Raw genomic sequence first — 24,832 nt, 5'->3', positions numbered from 1 at the left:
GCGGTGGTGGTAGTGGTGGTGGCGAGGAGGGATGTGGTTGTGGCGGTAGTGATGGTGGTAGGTCATTGTGATATGTAGTGGTGGTGGTGATGACGATGGCGATTGAGGTGGTGGAGGCGGTGGTGGTGGTATTGAGAAGTGATGGTGATGATAGTGGTGGTAGTAGGTGCTAGTGGCGATGGCGATGATGACAACGATGATGGTGACAGTGCTGGAGGCAGTAGTGACGGTATAGTGGAAACGACGGTGGTACCAGTGGTTGAGGGTGGTGGTAGAGGCGGCGGTGGTGGAGGTGGAAGGTGGTGGTTGAGAGTGGTAGTGACAATGGTGGACGGCGTGGTGGTAATGATGGAGGGTTGTGGTGGTGGCGGTGGATTAAATATTTTCATGTTAATTTATACATCACACTCTTATCATGCCTTATCCATCATATATAGGATGAATTAAATAATTTATCATTTTAATGTATAAGAGGAGATTGATGTATAAGCTTATACAATACAATGTTAGCACCAAACAATAAATAAATTCATAATGTATTGTATAAGTTAATACAATCATGTATAAAAACGAGTATGTAGAGTTTGTTTTCCTCTCAACAATGACATGGACAGTGTCGTCAACAATTTACACTCCTCCACAATTTTGTCATCGTCAATGGATGTGGAGGTTTGGGTTTAGGTTTAGGTGAGGGGTGGTTTTGGCTTGGTGGCGGTTAAATGGTGTGATGGCTACAATCACCAAAGTAGAAGAATCTGAGGAAAAATGACAAGAGAATTATTATTTTTCATTATAATTTTCAAGTTAAATCATCATAATTGACTTTTTAAAAGTTTGGCCGATAATGATTCAGCTCCTTTTTTTTTTATTGTGATTCAGCTCCTTGAAAGTGATAAGAGAGTAATATAAGCATTGTAATTGATTGAATTATCTTATTGTCTTTTTCAAAATTAATAATCATTATTTATTACTCCCTCTGTTTCTATATATAAGTCACAAATAACTAATTCTCTTAGATTAAGAAAAGTTGTTACTAGTAATAAATTTGTCAAGAAAATGATTAACTTTCCTAGATTACCCTTATTTATTTTCCTATGATTTTCTCTCTCCAAGTTAATATTCAAAAAGTTCATCATCTCTTTCATATTAAATATGAGGGTGAATATGGAAAAAAAGTATTTAATGCTTCCTAGATATTAGAAAGTGACTTATATTTAGAAACAAATTTTTTTCAAAAAATGTGACTTATAATAAGGAACGGAGGGAGTAATAGTTATGATGTTTATTTTACTCTTTTAAAGCGATTAAATGAGCTCAAATCTCAGGTAAAATCAGGCTATCCACTAGGCTATTTTTTGCATCACAAGCTCAAGTTGTTTTATCAGATTTCTTCAAGCTCAAGTTGTTTGACAATTTTTCTTTATTTTTTATTTTTTTCCTTTCAAAGTTCAAACACTCCAACATACAAGTCATTCCTACCAAATCTACCGTTTTCTCACTAATACGGTAATACCTAAACCAATGAATCTTTCCAGTTTCCATCAACAGCTGTTCGTGCCATGTGTCATATTTGGAAATATTGGGTCCTCAATTTGTCCTCTTTCTCCAAAATTTCCTATTGTGGAAACCGACAGCGATGTCGATGTTTTCTTTCAATTTCAATTTCAATTTGAAGGATAATGTCGGAAGCAATTATCCCTTTGTTTTCTAGATTCCAGAATTTGATCACATTTGAGTTTTAGCCACGATAATACGATTTATGAATTTTTTTAACTATTTTGTACTTATAGTTAGAAAAGTTCTACAATATATCCAATTAAATTTCTTCATACATAATTAAACTCTACTAATTTTTTTTAGTTTTTGTTGACTTTGCCTAGTTGCTTTAGGTTTTTTCAATATAAAAAACATGTGTTAATCCGTGTATATTTGTAATTTCAGCATTTAAGTAAAAGATGGAAATAGACACCGAGAGAGAGGCTCACTCTGAGGGTTTGAATACGGCTGCGCAAGGACGGCCGCCGGATGCGGGGGGAGGGCAACCACGTTCCTCCTTTCGAGATACACTCATGGGGGACGGCTCAAAGGCTTCACCGAAAGCCCTAGAAGATTTTTTTGAGACAGGCAAGATGAAAGTTTCATACATCAACGATAACAGGCAACTCCCTAAGTTGCATGTGGACAAATCAGTGATTGATGGCATGTGCTCTCCATGGAAGGATGCACTGGTGGTGGGTTTGCTAGGCAAGAAACTTGGATACCGTATCATGAAGACTAGGTTGAGCAATATATGGCAGTTAACGGGAGAGTTTGACTTGCTTGATGTTGACAATGGTTTTTATATGGTGAAGTTTGATCGGCCTGAAGATCGGAAGAAGGTTATGGATGGGGGACCGTGGATGATCTTTGATCACTATCTGGCGGTTGCGCCGTGGAGCAAAGAATTTATCAGCCCTGCTGCAAAGATCACAAAAACGCTGGCTTGGGTTCGTGTGTCGGGGTTGAATGTCACTTTCTATGATGAGAGTTTTCTCTTGTCGTTGGCACGATTGTTCGGTAATCCGGTCAGAGTAGACATGAATACATTGAACGCTGAACGGGGGAAATTCGCAAGGATTTGTGTGGAGCTTGATCTCACGTTGCCGGTAGTGGGGAAATTTTGGTTTGAGGGTTTTTGGTATAAGGTGGTTTATGAAGGACTCCATATTATTTGTCCAAAGTGTGGATGCTACGGGCACCGGGGGAGAGAATGTACGCAACCGCCACCGGCGCCGGTGGAGCAGCCACTACTACCTAAGGTGACTACTCCTGTGGAGCCGCCGCCAGTTGACCTAGGAGCTGATCAGGTTCCCGTTGCCACTCAGGAAAGCGCGGAATCTCAAGAACAAATCATTAAGGAGGGTGTAACGGCTGAGGAAATCCCGGACAAAACGCCTTCACCTGTTATTGAAGTGGACCCCGCTATCCTTGAAGTTGCTGGTGAGTGGATGACGGTGACACGCAAGCATAAAAAGAAAAACCCATCAATCAAGGGGGGGGGGGGGGACATGCAAATCACCAAGAATTCTGGAACTGCTAGGGATGGTCAACGTGTAAAAAGTCATGGGCAGCAATCCAATGGGAGTACGCGAGTGGGTCCCATTGTGTTTGAATCCAAGAAGAATTCTGGACCTGTAATGGGCAGCATTGGTGGGCCCGACACACTTAAAGCTCCAGGTGGGAAGAAAAGGAGGAAAGGGGAGGATTCCACGCGTCCCGGCTTCATGCGGCCTACTGATGATAGTGGGCACGTTGGGAAAGCAATCACCTGGGGACCCAGTGAACCCATGCAAACTCAACGTGAAGAACTGGCAAAGGATGCGGTTACATGTGGAGCTGGTTCTCTACATGCCCAACCAGAAATGCTTCTAGTGAGGACTGTGGGGGGTGGTTCCCAAATCAAGAAGCTTGGGTCAAATTTGGAAGGGCCACTGGAACCTTCGGGACAAAAGGAAAATTCGAACTAATCATCTAGGTGGTTAGTAGTTTTATTTCTTTGAACAGTTATTTATGTTTGACACAACCAGCATCTCTATTCTTGCTTGGAATGTCAGAGGAGCAGCTAATGTCTCGTGTAAGAGGAACATCAGGGAATTAGTGCGACGCTTGAAGCCTGATATTTGCTTCATTTTTGAACCCCATATCCAGTTCAGTAGGTTGGCTTCTTTTTGGTTGAAGCTGGGATATAAACCTTTAGCAATCGAGGAGGCTCACGGATTCTCTGGTGGCATTTGGGCGCTGGGAGCTCTCTCTTTGCAGGTTCAGATTGATGTGGTGGCCTCACATCCACAAGCTGTCAGCCTCCGCTTCAGCTCATCCTCAGCTTCCTGGGTGGGGACCGGGGTTTATGCCAACCCTACTCCTTCGCTCCGTCAGAATTTGTGGGAGCACCTCCGTGGCTTGATGAATTTGATCCAAGGCCCCTGGGCGGTAATTGGGGACTTCAATGACATTGCAAATTCGAGTGAGGTTCGAGGAGGCGTTTTTTCACCGTCCAGGGCACGAACCTTTGTGGATAATTATGAGTCTTGTGGGTTGCTTGACTTGGGGTCCTTTGGGCTAACTTATACTTGGTACCGCCATGCCCAAGGTCGCCCCCCACTCCATCGCCGCCTTGACAGGGCCCTTGCTACTTTAGATTGGAGGATTGGGTTCCCGCATGGTTCTGTGGAAGTTTTAGCTCGTCAGCACTCAGATCATAGTCCCCTGCTTTTGCGGTGCTGCCCGCGGAATGTAGGAATGGTGAATAAGCCTTTCCGGTTTGAAGCTGCATGGATGGAGCATCCCCAATACCACCGTGTTGTTGCGGAAGCTTGGAAAAAAAGTGATCCTTGGCTGGTTTCCTCCATCCAGCATGTCCAAAATGATTCCTTGGCCTTTAATAGAAATGTCTTTGGAAATATTTTTCAGAGAAAGAGGCAGGTGGCAGCAAAAATTAGACACATCCAGGAGAGACTTGAGCATGTAGATTCTGCGGTTCTTCTTAGGAAGCTTCAGGAGTTGCGTAAGGAGCAAGAGGATGTCTTGGCTCAAGAAGAGATGCTCTGGTTCCAGAAGTCTCGTGAGAAGTGGGTGAAATATGGTGATCGAAACACGGCGTTCTTCCATGCTCAAACCGTTATCCGGAGGCGCCGTAACCACATTCAGGGCCTCACCCTTGCAGACGGAAGTTGGTGTACAGATGGAGCCCGCCTCAAGGAGGAGGCTCATTCTTTTTATACTAACCTGTTTGCTACTTGTGACAGTGTGGATCCCCAGTGCATATCTACCCCTCAGCTGGCCTCTTTTCCGTCGGATGGCTTGCATGAGCTTGTGAAGCCTGTGTCCAAGGAGGAGGTGTATGCAGCAGTTCACCAAATGGGGTCTTTCAAAGCCCCGGGCCCGGATGGTTTGCAAGCCTGTTTCTACAAGCGATACTGGGAGGCTGTGGGGGATTCTGTTTTCTCCTTCATTCATGATGCTTTTGAGCTTGGGCATTTCGATCCAAGTATTGCGGAAACTCTCATTGTCCTGATTCCTAAAGTAGATAACCCTAAATCTCTGAAGGAATTAAGGCCCATCAGTTTGTGTAATGTTCTCCATAAGCTCCTTTCGAAGATCATGGTAAATAGAATCCGTCCGTTCCTCAATGATCTTATCAGCCCTTTTCAGAGCAGCTTCATCCCAGGGAGGAGTACTACTGATAATGCCATTGTCCTCCAAGAGGTGGTCCATTCCATGATGAAGACAAAGCGACGGGAGGGGGATGTGATTTTCAAGCTTGACCTTGAAAAAGCCTATGATAGGCTTGATTGGCGGTTCTTGGAGAACACTCTTGTGGATTTTGGGTTACCGGCAAAGTGTATCCGTATTATTATGTTTTGCATGACGTCTGTGTCCCTCTCGGTCTTGTGGAATGGTGATAGGCTCCAAGGGTTTAACCCAAAACGTGGGCTTCGTCAGGGGGATCCCCTCTCGCCATATCTCTTTGTCATGTGTATGGAGAGGCTTAGTTCCCTTATTTCGACGGCGGTTGAGGATGGTCGATGGAAACCTGTCACAGTGAATGGTTCTTCTCTTAAGCTGTCTCACCTCTTATTTGCGGATGGTTCTTCTCTTGTTCACACGTGCAAATGTGGAGCAAGTGACTTTAGTTAGGGACATCCTAGCTTCGTTTTGTCGAGCTTCTGGCCTTCGTGTGAATGAGGGAAAGTCCATGGCTATGGGGCAGAAAAATCTTTCTCCGATTATGAAGAATACTTTGTCCACTATTACGGGGATTGCTTTCTCACCTCATATTGGTAAATATTTGGGTTTTCCAATATTTAATAAGAGAGCAACTAGAGGTGATTTTCAGTTCATGGTGGATAGGGTGAACTCCAGGGTTGCGGCTTGGAAGCATAATCTTTTGTATCGTGCGGGCCGGGTCACTCTTGCACAATCTGTGCTTTCCTCTATGTCCACGTACTGTATGCAGCATACTTGGATCCCCACTGGAATATGTAATGATATTGATGCAGCGGTGCGTCGTTTTATTTGGAAGGGTACTACGAACCACGGAATTCATTTAGTAAATTGGAACATGGTGGCTCAGCCGAAGCGGGTGGGAGGCTTGGGATTACGGAAAGCCCGTGATCATAATATTGCTCTTCTTGGAAAGCATGTTTGGCAGCTGCTTAAGAATGAAGATAAACCCTGGGTCACGTTAGTTAGGGAGAAATATGGGGTGCAAGGCAATTTTCTCTCCGTACCAACTAGAAGTGGGTCGAGTGTTTGGCAGGGAATCCAAAAGACTAGGGATGTGATCAGGGATGGCTTTGATTTCAAACTGGGTGATGGGCGGACTTCTCTTTGGTATGAAGAGTGGCTCGGGGGCTTCAAGCTGTGTGAGTTAGTTCCAGTTGTGGATATCCATGATACACAGCTTTTGGTTCGTGATATAGTGGATGGTGGTACTGTAAGACCTGGATTTTCAGAACAAGCTAATTTCCGACTCACGCGTAGAATCAGTGTAAGCGTGACAGGAGTTTGATATTTGAGAAAGATTAATGAAGAAGAAAGTTCAGGAATTGCTTGAGGAATGTTGCGTAGTCATTTTAGGAATTAGAGCGAGTCGTCTGCACACCCGCCTTATGGCAAGCGTGTCCAGAATAGGCTAATTTCGCTTTAGAGCAACGTTTTAAGTGAGATTTCGAATCCTTGGAAAATTTAAAGATTTTCTTTATTTTTCCTTCGACCAGCGTTTCATTTCGGAACTCTAGACTGTACGCACGATAGTATTCACTTTTCGGAAGTCCGACGACGCTAATTTCCTTGCTTCGAAACCCTAGATTCGAGCGATGGATGAAGACTTTTTCTATTCGGGACTTCTAACGAAGTTTCCGTCCGCGTATCCAGATTTGTTTCGATATTTCCAATCTTTCTTCAGAAGGAAGTTTTGTCGTCTAAGCATCACAGCAAAAAGTAGTTTAACGGGACAGATTAACTTACACCGCCTTTGGGATTTTTGATATCGTTTTTCCCAAATCATAGATAATTGTTTTGAGTTCTGGAATTCTGACGCTAGAATCTCTCTTAGAATTCCTCGGTGGACGTGCTGCAAAAATCGGAATCGCGAAATTTTCATTTTCCCGCGATTTCACCTGCCTATAAATAGCTCGAAAAAGCAAAATCTCTTCATTCTCACCCATTCAAGGCCGCGAGCAAGGAGAGTGAAGGTGTGAAAAACGACTAGAAGGGGGGGTTGAATAGAGTTTTGAAAATAAAAACTTTCCCCTTAAGATTTAAAGTAAATCTTCTCGGTTTCTCTGAGATAAATGGTGCAGCGGATAAAGATAGAGAGAAGAGAAAAGCACACAAGTATTTTATCCTGGTTCACTTGATAAATCCCTCAAGCTAATCCAGTCCACCCGTTAAGGTGATTTCTTCCTTCTTAGAATGAAGGCAATCCACTAATCAGATAATTGTTACAACTGCACTTGAAACCTACAAGTGACTAACAATACACTGACTTAGCTCACACTAAGATTCACTCTCTTAGTCTTCTCTAGGATCCGATCAACCTTGATCTCCTAAAGGAATCACCACTAAGATTCACTCTCTTAGTCTTCTTAAGGATACTGACCTACCCGGTCCCTTAAGGAAAATCAAACAACTGTTTGAGGTTGGTGTTTACAAAGGTTTGCTTCTAAATAAGCTGAGTGTAAACTAAATAAGAATAGATGAAGAAAGTAGAGGCTTGAATCTTTTCTTGTATTGCAGCTCTTGGTTTTTCTCTCTCTCTTAGCTTTCTTCTTTTTCTTCAGCCTTTTATAGTCCAAGGTGCAAAGGATATTTCTGTTGAGAGAGTATGACCGTTGGAGGGCATTTCTGGAACTTCCAGAACCTGCTGTGGCTGAACCTTGGTAGGTAGGCTTTTCAGAATAGTACACTGCTCTTGTACTTCTTGATAGAGACATTTGCCTTTAACCAATGACTTCTGATCAGAGGAATACTTCGTGTTGGAACTTGTGAAGCTTGGTGATCAGAGTCAGAGGGAAGCTTGGATCCTCTGACCTTCGTAACTTCTGCTTCTGGACCTTCAGAGCTTCTGGACCTTCAGAGCCTCTGGTCCCTCAGATCTTCTGATCCTCTGATCTTCTGATCCTCTGATCCTCAGATCCTCTGATCCTCAGATCTTCTGATCTTCTGATCTTCAGTTCTTCTGATCCTCTGATCTTCTGATCCTCTGATCCTCTGATCTTCAGATCCTCTGATCTTCAGATCTTCTGACGAATATATCTTCTGGTGTCAGAATCAGAACCTGTTTTTCAAAACACTCAAGACAAACATTAGAGTATCATAGTTGTTCATCCACAAATAAATACTTGTTATCATCAAAACATAGAGTTGTACCACATGACCAAATCTTGATCTTACAGAGAGAGGAGGAGAGGAGAAATTTTCGCGAAAACTTGACCAATCTTCGTGCAGTTCGTCCCTACTTCTAGGTATTGAGGTAACTAGCATGAATCCTACCTCTGTTTACTGTTTCTGTTGCGTTTCTGAAGTCGTTTCTGTGCTCACAGTTTTGAGCTTTTTCTAAAATTGTCAGATTTCCTTGATTTCTTGGTTGGGTTATGTTCCTTATGTTCCCATGAGTCTAAAACCTCTGTCAGTAATCGCCGATTGCGATTCAGTTGTCCAAGATCTGAAAAATTGATTCAAAACCCCATTAGTCGCACATTTCGAAACTTTATTGTCGAAAAGCTGTAATCTGACTTCGTGCCTTTAGGATTTGTTGTCACGGATGTCATGAGGATCAATGCTGTCAAATTTGTTTTCCGAACTGATAACTTTGAAGTTTTGAGCCTTTATTTTGGACCAAAATGCCCCTGGATAGTCGTATTTCGACCCGATTGTCCGAAAATTGTTCCGACAATTTCTTTGCCTTAGTTTTACCCTAAAACTACCTTGTGAATTGATTTAGATCGAAGAAAAAGTTCGAAAACCCTATTTTCCATAGTGGCCGAAACCTAATTGCTTGGGTACCGTGTCCAAAAATAATTTTTGGGTCTCTATGACCTGAGCCATTGCGTAGCTCTTTCAATTGTCGAAATTTTGGCGCCGGTTTCGTGTCATTCTGAGTTCTGTAGCTCGAGTTATGCTCGTTTTAGCGAACGAAGTCTCCGTTGTCAATTTGTGCCTAAATAGGAACTCTGAAGCTTTAGAGGCTTTCTTTACGATTTCGATTAGTATTAGTAGATCGTGTTGCTCCTAGTGAAGCTTGTGTTGATGATTGTGTTTTCTTTGTTCTAGGTTCGCAATTTCCATGCCCAACTTCTACTCACGAAGGTAAGGGTAACTCGGTTTTAGAGCGTCTTTGAGTCTTGCATGCTTTTATCGCACTGCCTGTGTTTGAGATGAAGATGTTTATATTGATTGGCAGATGATTATGATTATTATGCTGAATTTGGAAAATGTTTTCTAAAGGCTTCGGCCGAGTGAACTTATTGAGACGTGTGTCTCCGTTTTCTGAGAGGCTTCGGCCGTTTATTGGTTACTTTGGATTGGTCCTTGGTTGGGCTTTGTTGTTGTCTGACTTGGCATATAGGGCTTGAGTCAAGTGGCTATGAGGAGGTGTGTCCTATCATTGTCCCATCTTGCGAGATGCTAAGTGGCGATCAGGAGGTGTGTCCTATGATTGTCCCGTCTTGTGTGACGTTAAGTGGCGATTAGGAGGTGTGTCCTATGATTGTCCCGTCATGTATGACGTTATAAGTGGCGATGAGGAGGTGTGTCCTATCATTGTCCCGTCTTGAGAGACGATATTGATCGATCCATTTTGTTAGCAGCATATAGTTGCATTATAGGGAACTAACACCTGACCCTATGTTGTTGGATTTTCGTATCGGTTTATTGATATCTGATTTGATGTTACATTGTTGAGGTTATTATTATCTGAGTCCGATTTATGTTTAAGTTGTTGATATATGAGTTGAGTTATGTTGCTAGTTATTTACCATGCCAGGTAATTAAATTCGAACAGCATGATTTTTCTCTTTTATACATGGTAATTGCATGGAGTTAACCCTTTCTATTTGCTACTTGTTGTTTGGGCGCTTAACGCTATTAGGCGATGGAGATCCTTCCGCCGAGGCATAGCTACTCGAGTTGGAGATCGAGTTGTAAGCGGTGGAGTAGAGGTATGAGAAGCAGCTTTGCTTCTCTTCTTGTGGATTATGTTGGAGTCTCTTTTACTTTATGAGAACTCTGTTATTAAAGTCTTGCTTCCGCCACTGTTAAAGTGCGCATGTTTATTCTGAACCTTACTTATGGTATTGTAAACTATTATTACTGTATATCGGGAAACAAGTTATCTAAATAAAGTTATGGTATGTTTCCAACCTTTTAGCCGAAGTGTTTAGTTGTTTTACAGAAAAAAAATTCCCTTGGTTTTAGGGATTGCAGATTGGTCCTTAGACTTTGTTAGGTTACTAATGTGACTCCTCAGTTGAGAAATTGGGGTGTTACAGTACGTGGAATCTATTGCGTTTGTACACCCCTCTTCCTAGTGTGATTTGTGATATGATTCTGAAGCAAGATAGCCTCATCAATGATCATGTGCCTGATTGCATGGTGTGGACTGCTGACTCCTCCGGAGTGTATACTGCCAGTTCTGGATACCATTGGCTGATTCACGTTCGTCGTGCTCAGGAGACGCTGGTTGATCCCACCACTGCACTTCATGCCTGGAATTGGATATGGCGTATTAAGGGACCTTTCAAGATCATTTTTCTAATCTGGTTGGGGAGCCACAGTGCGTTGCCAGTAAACCATCTGCGGCACTCTCGTGGCATGGCTGCTTCCCCCATGTGTACCAGATGCAATCTCTACCCTGAGACAGTCTTGCACTGCCTTAGGGATTGCTGGTTCGCTCGTCGAGTTTGGCATCGCCTGGGCTTCAACACTCAGCGTGCTGCGTTTAATTGTTTGGAGGCCCGCGACTGGTTCAAGTTCATGGTTAATGAGGATGAAGCCCTCGCACTTTCAGCAATTTGGATCATTTGGACAGCGAGAAATCGTGCCCTGTTTGAGCACGCAATTCTCCCAGAGGAGCGCTTGCTGCAGGTTATTCGAGATCATAAGGAGTTGCTTCTCCATGCTTGGCCCTCCCAGCCGTGGACTGCGCAGCCTCGGTTGGTGTCCTGGGTGCCACCGGAGGAAGACAAGGTAGCAGTTAATTGTGATGGAAGCTCCCTTGGTAATCCAGTCCGTTCGGGTTTTGGAGGTTGCATTCGGGATTCCCATGGCAGTTGGATCCATGGTTTTCTCGGTTTTGGCCAGCAAAACTCGGTTCTGCATATGGAGCTCATGGCCATTTTCAAAGGGTTGGAACTTGTTTGGACTCTAGGGTACCGACACGTAGTGTGCTTCTCAGATTCCATGCTTGCCGTTAATCTGGTGCGTGACCCTCCATCTCAGTACCACGTGTTTGCTGTTCTGATTGCCCACATTTGTCAGCTGTTGAATCGTCCGTGGCGAGTGCGTTTGGAGCATATTCTGCGTGAGGGAAACTTTTGTGCAGATTTTGTTGCTAAAGCAGGAGCAAACCAGGAAGTTAGCTTCCTCCTCCTCCCAGACCCCCTCCCTGGAATGGGGGATTTACTCATCGCAGACTCCATGGGGTCTGTGGTGCTTAGGCAGTAGTTTTTCTTTGTGTTTTTCTGTTTCCTTTGGTTGTAAGCATCAAAAAAAAAAAAATTTCAGCATTTAAGTTTGTCCAGGTTGACTATTTGTAAGATGTTTAAATAATTAATAATTTTATCCTATCCTATCTCTACAAAAAGGTTAATTGGCGTCTACTGCCGTATAAATGAAAGTTTTCTTTTTAAATCTACCGTATAAATGAAAGTTATGATAATCAAAATATTTTTTTTAAAAGAACAATCATACATGAAACATTTAATTATGGTTCGTCCAAAACGTGTATAACTGATTTTTTTTTCTCAATGCATCTGCATTGTCCGGGAATCAAACCCTCAAGCTCATTGCTTTAAGAGGCTATTAAAAGTGTTACTCATGTTTAGCTTGAAGAGGCGGAGTCAAATGTCAATGCTTGTAACTTCGCAAGGTTAGTGAAAAAAAAGCCTTAAGGAGCAATGGGACTAGAAGTGTCGGAGTCTGGGAGAAGCAGGATAAATATTTTGTGTTACTCTATTGTTTGGTTTGATATTCTAACTCAAGGGAAACTGAGCTGAGTTTAAAATTTTGATTTTAACTTAAACAACTTATTTCCGCTACTAAACCGTAACACTTTGTTTGGTAGAGATGAAAGAGATAGAGAAGAGGGAGTAGAAAAGAGAAAAAAGATGAGTAGAGAGAAATATGTGAGAAATAGAGTAGATTTATAGGTTGTTTGGTATGATAGAAAGAGAATAGAGATAGAAGAGAAAGAATGACGTGACTTCTCCCTCCCTTCGTTTGGTTGAATAGAGAGTGAAAAGAGAGAAGATTGATTTTGTACAAGATGACATTCGTATCCTAATTATAAAATATTATACATTAATTTTTTTTTCAAGAGGTAAGAGAAGAAAACAAAAATTGGTCATTCTTCACCTCCTCTTTCTTCTCAAATTGGAGAGAGTCAATAAAGTGATATGGGGCCACCAAATTTAGCAAATCTCTCTCTCCATCCAATGAACCAAACAAGGAGAGGTTTGAAATCTCTACCCAAACTCTCTCTTGAAAATGAATGGTACTAAACATAATGTTAGAGTTGCAACTTGGTGCTGAACCTGTTTAGTTTGTGCTATCTTTCAAAATTTGCGATCAACATATTTTTTTATGGCCTTACGGAAAGATTTGTATAAATAAAACTTAATCATCGTCTTGTGTTAACTTTGTTTATTTCAAGTGGATGTGCGTGACTCTTTGTCTGGTGAGAATTGATTTGACGTAGTTCTCTAAAGGTAGCACAATGATGAATCACAGGGTGCGAAATGTTACATTTGCATTCACTTAGGAATTGAAAGATATTTCTTGCCTACCGTTTATTACCATTGAAACGACCGTGAAAATTTCAACATAATCATTAAATTGAAATTACCAACAAATTTAGTGCTTACAAAAGTTCTTCGATAATTAGCAATTTTCATGTCGTAACGGTAGAGCGATTCCTAGTCGACGACGACAGTTCACATCAATTGGGTTGACTTAGTTGCAAGCAGGAAGAGGAAGGTGCTCTCATGTTGGAAGGGGTGGCTTGTAGTTCACAACAGATGAGTTTTCCCTCTTAGGGTTTTCATAGGGAAGAGGAAGGAATGTGTTCTCAAAATAGGAAGGAAAGTGTTTACAATGGTTGGGTTTCCTTTGCATCCACCACCACCTTCTAAGATTTCAAATTTCAAATTCTTTTAGTTTAGCGGCGCTTTATACTACCACTAAGCGTAAAATAAAAACTACCTCGAGTTATGATATATACACACCTCTCCACTCCTTTTCCACCTTCATTTATATCTATTTCTCTTTTCTCTATCAATCAAATCATCTATCACATCTTTACTTTCTCTCTCCTTTCTTCCTATCTCTCTCTCCTCCACCTCTCTACACCTCATTTTTTAGGTGTGAAGATATAATTATTCAAACACGGGTATTTCAACTTTCAATCAAATGGGGATGTTGATCGGGGGAAGCCAATCAAACCTACCCAGGAGAGGGGTAGCGAGGAGGGAAGGGGAGCAATAGTAGTCCGGAGAGAGGAGGTGGTGTCTGGGAGGAGCGTTCCTTCAGTTGGATGCTGGTGAGTCCCCAGGGGGGTTCCTGCAAGGTACTCCGAAGCTTAAGTTAGACTTGGTGATTTTGAGGATTTTTTTCTAAGTAGAAAAGAGTAGAGAAGATAGAATAATAGAGTTACCTTGGCCCCTTGAGGTGAGGGGCCTTTTATACTGGGAGTTCCGTGACGTGGACGTAATCTCAGAGGCCTATGAGAGGCTAGGATTTGGTGCAAATCCTTACCCTTGGATCTGCCTGCAACCCAAGTCAACTCTAGCTATCCAACGGTCTGAAGATCGTAGGTGCCGCTGACAAGATCTCGAGCCTTGGTCCAATGTCTCCTTTCCAGCGGCCAAGTGTCAGAGATGTGACAGCTGAGCTGAAACGCACATTCTTCTGGGAGATGTTGATAGGCGAGGGGAGAGCAAGTACTCGGGCTGGACCGGGGCCGTCTCGTTGGTTGATCGGGAGGTCATCCCTCGGTCCAATTGTGGCTCCCTTCTATTCTGTTGCCCGGATAGGCCTCGTAGTAGCCTGGCTCCGTTCGCGGGTTGGTTCGTTCAGTCGACTGACCGCCCTATGGGGTTTAAACGCACTCGCCTTGGTCCGGTACGCTGATGACCGCCCTATGAGGTTCAAACGTACTCGTCTTGGTCGGGCAGACTTGTGCCCGTCCCATGGGGTTTAAGCGAACTTGTCTTGGTCGGGCACTCTTGTGGCCGTCCTCTTGGGGGTCAATCAGAGTGCCCGACCTCTTGGGGGTCAATCGCGCTCACTTGGGTTTGGTATCTTGATGACCGCCCTATGGGGGATTAGGTGTACTTGTCTTGTCGGGTGGAAGGGTTGGTTAGTCTCCTCGTCCTTTGGGTGGTCGTGCTAGAGTGGGAAGCTAGGGGGTCGGGTATTTTCCCGATCCCCAGAACAGATGTGCATCAAAGATACTTTTTTAAGAGACAAAAAACAATAATTCACTATTTTGTAGGGACAAAAACATATTCAACTCTTTTTTTAAACATTTTTTTTATATCTTACATTTCTTTAATTACTTAATGCAGAGAATCAAAGTCTCTAAACATATTAGTCCCCCTCTCATGTGATCTAACATCTCTTCCATCGTATGTTGCACAAGTTACTCCCACATAAAGTTATTAAAATTTTAAGAGTTAAATATATATGTTTTTGGTCTCTTTGTGATTTTAGTCTCTCTTTAATAAAACATATCTCAATTTTTGGAAATAGCTCAATTTTAGTCATCGCGGTTCCTGAGCTCCAGCCACCTTGTGTTCTACTCGGTCCTATGTGGTACACACATATTTTTTTTCCTGCTTCGGAAAACTTGGTCTACACATTGTGCTTGTGCATATACGAATTTTTATTTTATTGTTTTGTACGATTTTAAAACTTATTCTTCATTAAATAAATAAATCTTATAAACTTCTGACATAGTAACACTACTCAATAAGTATTGGTAATATAAAAATATTCTTGTACACAAAATCTGAATGCTGCAGCTATTGACGAAGTACATGGGTCAATCCTCGACAGGGTCATAATTTTCCGTCTGAAGCCCCTCGCGGTGCTCCAGTGAATACCAACCAAGACACAAAGCACGAGGACAACAGAGTAAATTCAAGGTGTAACTCTTACCACTGTTTTGTTATTACATACATACAATACATTCATACACAAACTTAGGAATAGGAAAACGGTTTTTTCTTTCTTTCTCACTCAATTGCGCAAGTTGGTCTCTGTTTCTTTGTCTGTCTAATCTTGTTTTGAACGAAGGTGAGTGAGTAGGTGACACAACAACACCAAGTGGATGGGGCTCTGCTTGCTTGGGAAGTTGAAAACTTTGAACACAACACAAGAACCGCTTACCAGGGAGACAACCATTACCCACCCCCACCCTTCCTTTCTGCACAAAACCGCTAAACCACTGTTCCTTCAAATTTCCACTTCATCAACTTCAAATTATTCAAAAGAGAGAGAAACAAAAACAAAAAAGAGTTATATATTATTTCTATTTGAGCTCATCCTTTAACTCAAAGGACAACTCTCTCATACCCATCAGGCAATAGATAAACATCTCCTTTCAAGGAAAATAAATAAATAAAAAATAAGAAAAAAGATCTTGCAGCAGCAAGCAGCTAGGGGTCCCCCTCATAGTTAAGGTATAGTACTATTACCCCACCACCATATATCAATTTTCTCTGACCCCATAAGTGGCATAGATTGAGGTACAGAAAAAGCTATATACCAGAGAGATTTCCTTTCCTTGTAGCTGCTTGTTGTTGAGGGGTTTCCTTTACTTTTGTACTTGAAGCAGTTTTTCCTTAAGCTTTTTGTGTCTTGAGTTGAGTTTCTCTGTTGTTATATATATATAACTGAGTTTTTCTTTTTCTTCTCTGTTTTTCTTTGAATTAGATGGATGTGACTTGTTCAATTTAGAGGGATATTTTATACATGTGGCTAGGGTTTACATGCAAAATTTGAACCCTGATTTCATGCAGTGAGTTGAGGAAAGAAGTCTCTAGATAAGTTTGGATAAGGTTTTCAGCTGCTGCATCATCTATTGGGGTCCAGCTTCAGAGATCTGAGGAAAAATATCCAATTCACAAAATCTTTTCTGGGTTTGATTCAAAGATGGCGAATCGATGGTGGACTGGGAATGTGGCTATGAGAAGGGAGCAAGAATTCATGGAAAACAACAACAACGCCGCCGGAAACGCTGTTGCTACTCCGACCAACAGCAGCAACAGCAACACCAACGCGACGGAGGATGAGGAGAACAACAACAACAACCACAACAACGCAGAGGAGCAGAATCCCGGCAGCCATGATGGGTCGGAGCCGGGGAGCAGCGGGAGGAGGCCGAGGGGCAGGCCGCCGGGGTCGAAGAACAAGCCGAAACCTCCGGTTGTGATTACCAAGGAGAGCCCCAACGCGATGCGGAGCCACGTGCTGGAGATCTCCAGTGGCAGCGACGTGGTGGAGTGCATAGCCGCCTTTGCTAACCGCCGCCACCGCGGCGTGTCGGTTCTCAGCGGGAGCGGCATTGTCACCAACGTGACTCTCCGCCAGCCGGCTGCCCCGGGTGGCATCATTACCCTCCATGGGAGGTTCGAGATACTCTCGCTGTCCGGAGCGTTCCTGCCGTCACCATCACCTCCGGGAGCCACCGGGCTGACAGTGTACTTAGCCGGCGGGCAGGGGCAGGTGGTTGGTGGCGCGGTTGCGGGCTCGCTGGTGGCTTCCGGGCCGGTGATGGTGATTGCAGCAACATTCGCGAATGCTACTTTTGAGAGGCTGCCCTTGGAACCGGAAGAGCAAGGTGAAGAGGAAATGCAGGTTCGGCAGCAACAACAACAATCAGGGGTTAATAATTCATCAGCAAGTGTTGGAGCTTCTGCTACTGTGGTTTCTCAAGGATTAGGTGAACAGCAACAACAGGTTTCGATGCCAATGTATAATTTGCCTCCAAATTTGATGCACAATGGTCAGATGCAGCCTCATGATGTGTTCTGGGGACCTCCACCTCGTCCTCCACCTTCTTTCTGAAGGTAGAAACATTGTAGAATTATAGAGGGTTGTTAAATGTTAATGGTGTTTCTTCTTGCTGACTTGTATTACTTGTGCAGTGTGTAGTGTGTTCTGACCGTTTTCTTGTAAGCATATCAAGGTTAGGATGTTTTTATCCCTTTTGTTCATTTGGTTGTTTCTGAGAAACTCACTAGATGTTGATGTTTTTTATATGTTTAGATACTTTTGTGCTGTTTGCTTCTCTTCTTTCTCTTGTGTTGTATTTTGGTAGAGTATATATTTGGATACTTGTTGGCGTCCATGCCAATCGGCATTTGCACTCGATACTTCGGGGTAAAAAGTGAATGAAACTTATCTTATGGCCGATGAATGTGCTTTCACGTTAATTCAACTGGTATTCAATCACACATGAGAGTTCAATCGTGATTTTGTTGTTGAGGATAAATGTGAAATGGTCCAGGAATAATTTGCAGACATCAATGTGCATGAATTTGTGGTGAGTGCATGTTGTTGTTGTTTGACTCTATTGCTTGTTTGTGTTGTCCGCTTAGTACTACTTCATTGAGGTGATGAAATTGGTGGAAAGTCATAGCTAGTGAGTAAATGGTGTTGGATTTTAGGGCATTGGATATTTTTGGAGATGCTATTTTGATTTTGATAGTAATTAAGGGGATGGGATAAAGGTGTGTGGTGGGGTTGGTTCATCTCCCTTATCCTTGAATTCATCATGCTGTGTAGACTTTAAGAGTAGACCATGCTGGTTTAACATTATTTTGCTTGTTCTAGCTAGATGATGCCAGGAAAAAGGTTGTCCTGGTGCAAGTCCATCTTGTTTTAGATTTTACTTGTCAGCTTTTTTCAGAATTGTAGGAACTAGGAAGGACACTTGTTACAGTGTACACCCTCCGGTCACTATTATAAGCAAAAGTTAGCTCTTTAGATTCATTCAATAAATGATGTATGTGGTCATTAAAATGGTCACATACATCATTTATTGAATGAATCTAGAAAGCTAACTTTTGCTTATAATAGTGACCGGAGGGTGTAAATTTCCAGGTTTGGACAAGAAGGATTGATTTTGGAAGAAGGCTACTAGGAGTAGTTTTTGTGAGTAAAGAAGTAATTCTGGGAGGATTAAAAAGTAAATAATCATGCTGTTAATTTTAGTTCTGGACTTCAGTTTAATTGTATCACTTGTGTTTGGAAAGTAGAGACCTATCTAACCAACATTTTTTTAATGTGAGTTGATAGTTAATATCAACAAGCATGAAGGCTGGGAGGGGTTTCCACAATATGCTCACTATGTTTTAAATGTTTTTTATTGTTCCTTTAAATAATACACTATCTCAACTTTCCTTGTTTTGGATGATGTTGAAACTTGAAAGCAGATGAAGATGCGGATTCCCAACATGTACTTGTCTCCTTGTTATTTTCCTTTTATAGAACTTTGTCATATTTTTGAAAACAACTTTGTCATATTTATTAGAACAAGCAACGCAACATTTGTATTTTCTGCCTTGTAATGCTTTTCATGGGTAGTGTTTGCTACAAACATGGAACATTTACTCCAACTCCTTCAAGTTTTGGCGAATCTAAATGCACTTTAAATATAGTACTCCTATAACTCTTTATAGGATTCTGATTGGATCCTACAATTTAAAGAGCTAATTTAGTGAGTAGTGGGGTAAGTATACTTGTGTTCCATTGATGAGCATGAGATATTAATAATACTTGGCCAATTTTTTGTTCATAGTCTCTTGGGTGTTTGTTGTTTACCTAGGTTATCATATGCGGGAAAACTTTTTTTTTTTGAAATGAATATGCGGGAAAACTAGGTATAAAAGAAATTATATCTAATACTCAAAATAGAAAATATTGTGATCTGTAGGAGATATTTACTTTCTAAGTACATATTACAAATTTTTACGGTGCATAAAGCGCGCGCTTATGACAATAAAGTTACGCTAAAGTTTAATTACAATAAGCGTTCATAACTTAATTTGAGAAGAAATAAGGTGAAAATAAGATTAGATTTCTTATTAATTTGAGAAGAAATAAGGTGAAAATAGGATTAGATTTCTTATTCAGAAGTTAATCTAAAAAGCTTATGAAAATAAGTTCAAAATATCTTATAAGTAGATTATAAATTATTTTAATAAGTTTTATCAAACACTTACATAAATGTTTATTTTATTAAATAAATTTAAATAAGCTCTTTGAAACGGGACCTTTTTTTTGGTACATCGGAAAGATAAATTGCACCCTCCAGGAATCGATCCCTGGACCTCCCCTACCCAACTCATATGTCCCTCAGCTCTTACCACTTGAGCTATCCTACGGGGACTTGAAATAGGACCTTAATCTAGTAGAGATATAGAACTAGTTTGATTAGAGTTTTGTAAAATACATTTTAATTTTTAGAATAGAAAAGAAACTCACCTGATAAAAAAAATTAAAATCAATATCAATATCAATATCAATATATATTATAAAAGAACAACTTCTAGCATGACGTGTCAGCACCAGATTCATTCTTAGTGACGTGTCATTCTCACGTTAATTCTCATAAAAAAAATTCCACGTGTCATTCTCAGGTATTTTTAGAGTATTAATTAATTTTTATGGTATTTTTATTGAATTTTCGGATTTTTAATTAATTCAGGATTTTATGAGTTTTTATTGAGATTTGCTAGATTTTGGTAGTTTTTATCTATATTTGTTTCTCTATTTTAGATTAGTATCTACATAATTTTTTTTTTTTAGATTTTGTTTTGTTTTTATTGTTATTTGTTAGATTAGTTTATTATTTTAGATTAGTATTTACTTAAATAGTTAAATAGAGATAGGTTTAGATAGATTTAGTTTCTTTTTATCTCTTTGTTAGATTAATAATTAATAATAAACTAAATCTTAACAGATATTCAACAGAGTCCTTATATGTCTTTGGCTTCTCTGCATTTTTAGGACTTTCTTCTTCCCCATCTTCTCTATTCGTACAACTTGCTTTGTACCCTTTTCATAGACAATATTTTGTTATATTTCTGCTGCTTTATGCTACCTTTAATCCATGGAGACTACCTTCTTGATTGAATGATTGACTTTTACTTAATTTTTTCCTGACCGACAAAGAGTAAACGTGTTTTGATTCAGCTTCGATGTGAGAATTTTTAAAATTGCTATGTTCGCACAGATCCTTCTCAAGGATGACCTTCAAGCTGTCTGTTTCAGAGTCCGTGAATGAGGAATAAATTGATTGAAGATGTAAGCTAACATTGAAATAGAAACCGTTTTGTGTTTTATGTTTTTGATATGTTATTTGAATTGTGATCATTGTTATTGCTCACCTTTCTTTTCTTGGATTTGTCTCCTCTATATTGTGGACTGCACTCTAGAATTTAACAACTTCAGTGTTTGTTACTGTATACATATGCATGTAGTTTTGTTGTTTAATCAACAGTGATATAGTTCTCTGACATAGTGTCATCTAAAGTTGCATACTTCACTTTGTTATTCCTGACCCTATTTTATTAGTTAAAGCATCGTATTGAATGTTGTTTTTAATAAAATATATACAAATTGAATAATTCTAAATAGTTAGTGTATATTTTTTTTAAAAAAATTGTATATTGGAAAACACAAAAAGCCTTTTGAATTAATTTTTTGAATAGGTAACTGGATTTAAATTTAAGGCATTTATAAAAAAAAATCACATGTTGACAAAAAATATGAAGAAAAATTCAACAAGTTATCCAAGCACATTTTGACCTTTTTAAATTTTAGATTTGATTAGGATTTAAGTTGTTTATTTCTTGATTTTTTCTTGGGTATTTGGTTTTGAGAGTATTAATTAGTTTTTATCGTATTTTTATTGAATTTTTGGATTTTTATTTAATTCAGGATTTTATGAGTTTTTATTGTGATTTGCTAGATTTTGGTAGTTTTTATCTATCTTTAGTTAGTACCTTTTTAAATTTTAGATTTGATTTGGATTTAGGTTGTTTATTTCTTGATTATATCTTTGATCTTTTATTTTATTTTTGATTTATTTTGAGGTTATTAATTAATTTTTATGGTGTCTTTATTGAATTTTCGGATTTTTATTTAATTTATGATTTTATAAGTTTTTATTGTGATTTGCTAGATTTTGATAGTTTTTATCTATCTTTAATTAGTACCTTTTTAAATTTTAGATTTGATTATGATTTAGGTTGTTTATTTCTTGATTTTTTTCTTAATTTCTCTTATTTTTATAAAATATTAATTCCAGGAAAAGGGAGCTGATCTGGTGCTGAGGGTCCACAGAGCTACCATGGACACGCAGAGATTTGATGGTTGCTAGGTGAATTTGACAGAGTTTCTCATTAGCTGCGGACTGCGGTTGTTTCTATATTGTTCCCATTTATCACCTAAGAGAAGTGTGTTTACTTAAATTTTCAAACTCATGTAAGGATGTAACAGAAGGGGAAATTAATCAGGGACTGCTAAGTTAGTTTGATGTTATTATAGTAGTTACTTAGTACTAGAACGAGATGAGTTATAAATAGAGAGAAATCAAATTAGAGGAACACATTATGTAGCATTATATATCTCTCATTAAGTATGTCCTTTAGTATCTGAAAATATTGCTAAAGTATGGTATTGAACATGTCTTAAGCACAAGAGAAGTCTAATTTTAAAAAGTGATTGTTTGAACTTATATGTCGAAATCTAATTCCTATAAGTGGTAAATAAAAAATCAATATGATGTCATTACTTTTTTCATAAGTTTTTGAAAATTTTAAAAAGAAATAAATATAAAGGCATGATAATTTGATGATTAAAATGTGTCGTGCGGTGATTAGAAAATATTAATACATATATAGTTTATTTTTGTTTAAGTTAAACTATAGGGTTAAGAGTTCCCACGGAGATAAACATTTTACATGAAAATTAACAGAAAAAGCTCATACGGGGCAAAAAGCTAGAAATAAACCAAGGTATTGATCCATGCCTCAAACACAAGAGCAAATTCCACCGTAAAAACACTAGAAATATTTGTTCTGGAGATGCACACAATTTTCTACTGCTTATATTTCTGAAACCTAAAAGCGGCTATTGTTTGTATTTGCGTATAATTTTCAATTGATATGTTTTAATTTTAAACTACTATAATGCTACCTACGTGAGATTTTATTTTCTATAAAAAGTATCATTATACTTTTTTATACAATCATTATATTCTAAACTAATTGATTGGTATTATTTTAATAGAAAAATTTAATATAATTAATTTTAGTATTGTTTTCAAAATTTTAAGAGTGTATATTTATATATGTTTATAACTATAATAATTTGATAGTAAGAAAAGTACGAGGAATAAAAAATATTATTACATATGTACTATAAAATTATGACCTAAATTTATTAGTGCTAACAAATTAGAGTTACGAGATCTCACGGGGAGGAACATTTTATATGTAAAATGAAAATTTGTAGGAGTTAAAAAAAAATTCATTTTTTTCTATAACTTAAGTGTATTTTTAATAATTTAAACAATAATTATATATTTATGTATTGTTACATATCTAAAACACAAAAGCATTACCCTTTATGCAACACGAGTACATCTTCACAAACAAAATTCAGTTATACCTCACATATGCAAAACTTAAAGCTTTTGACTTATTAACTTCTGTGTTTTTCAAAATCTTTATATTAGTTAATGAAGTGTATGCTTACAAAACACTAAAATTGAGTGTCTGAATTTATGTTCTTTAAATATCTACATCTATATTATGATTGTTCTTACATTCTTAGCATCTTAAATATTTTATAATTTAAAAATGTATCAAATACAATAAACAAATTCCCTGTGCAACGCGCGTGTAAAAAACACTTGTTTCTTCTTAAAAGCAGTTTTTTAAATAGAAATCCTAATACATTTTTGAGATATTTTTTGTTTTTTTTTAAGTCACTGGTTGTCAGTTGAAAAATATATGACTTAAATAGTTTTTATTTTTTCTTCTTTTGAAACTAATTTTAAATTTAGAAAATTAAGAAGATAGTAAAACAAGCTCATAATCAATTTTTTCATCAGACCATCACATAATACTCTCTCCGTTCCAAAACTATTGTAGTTTAAGGTTATGCACAAAGTTTAAAAGTTCATTAATTAATGTTATAATTTGACTGAAACACCCTTATTTAATGAGTTATATGAAAGAGAGAGAATGTAAGTCATTGGTCAACTACTTGGTAAGAATTGTGATTGGTGGAAATAACAGGTGGTACTTATGAGATACAATATTAAATGAGAGCATAAATGGAAGAGAATGGCATACAATGCTTTGGATATGTAAAACAAAAATGATTTTGGAACAAAACAAAAAAGTTAAAACTACAATAGTTTTGAAACGGAGGGAAAACTTCCTCTAGTTCAAAATAGAACTCTGTTATTCAGTAAGAATAGAGAGCATAAGAAAGAATTGCTTAGATGATGTGTTTCAACCAATTATGGTTCAATAATTAACTAATTGTCAAGTGGAGAAAATCAGTTTTGAATAGGGATGGCAATTTTGCCCAAACCCATGGGTACCTGCCCGAACCCGATCCGATTTGACGGACAAAACCCGAGTTGACTGGATTTGGGTTTGGGTTTGGGTTTTGCCCGTTACTATAGCAATTTATGGGTTTGGGTTTGGGTTTTGCCCGTTACTATAGCAATTTATGGGTTTGGATTTGGGTTTGGTATTAGTTAAATCCGTGCCCATACCCGCCCAAACCCGAATCCAAAGATACCCAAAACATAAAATTACAAAAAAATTCTCATACATGTATATATTTATAAACTTTGTTCTTAGTGTTTGATGATTAATTGTACTTTTGTATGTTTGAGAAAGTCAACTCTAAACTATTGTTGTCTCACTTTAGTGATGGATGATGATGATGAATAGTATTTGTTTTTCTTTCTTTCTATGAATTTCACTATTTTTTTTATGAATGTAGGTTATGGATCGGGTTGCTATTTCACGTAAGGAATGGGTTTGGGTTTGGGTTTTGGGTAAATCCGAAACCCAATGGATTTGAGCATGGATTTCATTTTATCACCCATAAGGTTTTGTGTTTGAGTTTGGGTTTGGGTTTGGTAATTGTAAAACCCGTGCTCGATCCTACCCGTTGCCATCCCTAGTTTTGAACAAGCAGTAAAGATCAGCGGGTTCTGTGTATTCACACTAACGAGTATTCTTTTTCAAAATAAATGTCCGCTTATTTTAATTCATAATGGTGTCCACTTAGGATTTGAAGGGAATATTAATTGATGTTTTTCCATATAATATTCATATGAGAAGAATAAATGAGTAGAAATAAAAATACACTTTAAAGGGAAAGAGGGAAAAATAAATTACATGTTTTAAAAAGTTAACAATATTATTTATATTTTTAAATTTTTTTTGAATAGTTATTTTAAAACATGGAGGTATAAGATTGTAGATTAACAACTATAAACAGCTCAAGTTTGTGATCAATGAAACCCTTGGTCATT

At 38.9% G+C, this 24,832-nt stretch overlaps 2 protein-coding genes across 4 annotated transcripts; both read left to right on the top strand.

Annotated features, from left to right (window-relative positions):
* The first annotated feature begins 1,955 nt into the window (after positions 1-1,955).
* Positions 1,956-3,506, top strand: LOC130724913 (uncharacterized). Its single transcript, XM_057576179.1, has one exon. It carries the CDS (start codon positions 1,956-1,958, stop codon positions 3,504-3,506), a length of 1,551 nt encoding a protein of 516 aa, XP_057432162.1.
* A 12,001-nt stretch (positions 3,507-15,507) lies between these two features.
* LOC130724682 (AT-hook motif nuclear-localized protein 15-like) lies at positions 15,508-17,556 on the top strand. 3 transcript variants are annotated; one of them, XM_057575963.1, is made up of 2 exons: positions 15,508-15,941; positions 16,281-17,556. In XM_057575963.1, the coding sequence occupies exon 2, from the start codon at positions 16,414-16,416 to the stop codon at positions 17,326-17,328; it is 915 nt and encodes a 304-aa protein (XP_057431946.1). In that variant the 5' UTR covers positions 15,508-15,941; positions 16,281-16,413; the 3' UTR covers positions 17,329-17,556. The 3 variants fall into 3 exon arrangements, with proteins under 3 accessions (XP_057431946.1, XP_057431944.1, XP_057431945.1); XM_057575961.1 differs by having other exon boundaries at positions 16,195-17,556; XM_057575962.1 differs by lacking the exon at positions 15,508-15,941 and adding an exon at positions 15,965-16,007 and having other exon boundaries at positions 16,195-17,556.
* Positions 17,557-24,832: the final 7,276 nt, after the last annotated feature.

The sequence above is a fragment of the Lotus japonicus genome, chromosome 6 (genome assembly GCF_012489685.1).
Source record: "Lotus japonicus ecotype B-129 chromosome 6, LjGifu_v1.2".
NCBI lineage: Eukaryota > Viridiplantae > Streptophyta > Magnoliopsida > Fabales > Fabaceae > Lotus > Lotus japonicus.
The sequence above is the reverse complement of the archived record's forward strand: the minus strand, read 5'-3'. Positions and strand labels throughout refer to the sequence as shown.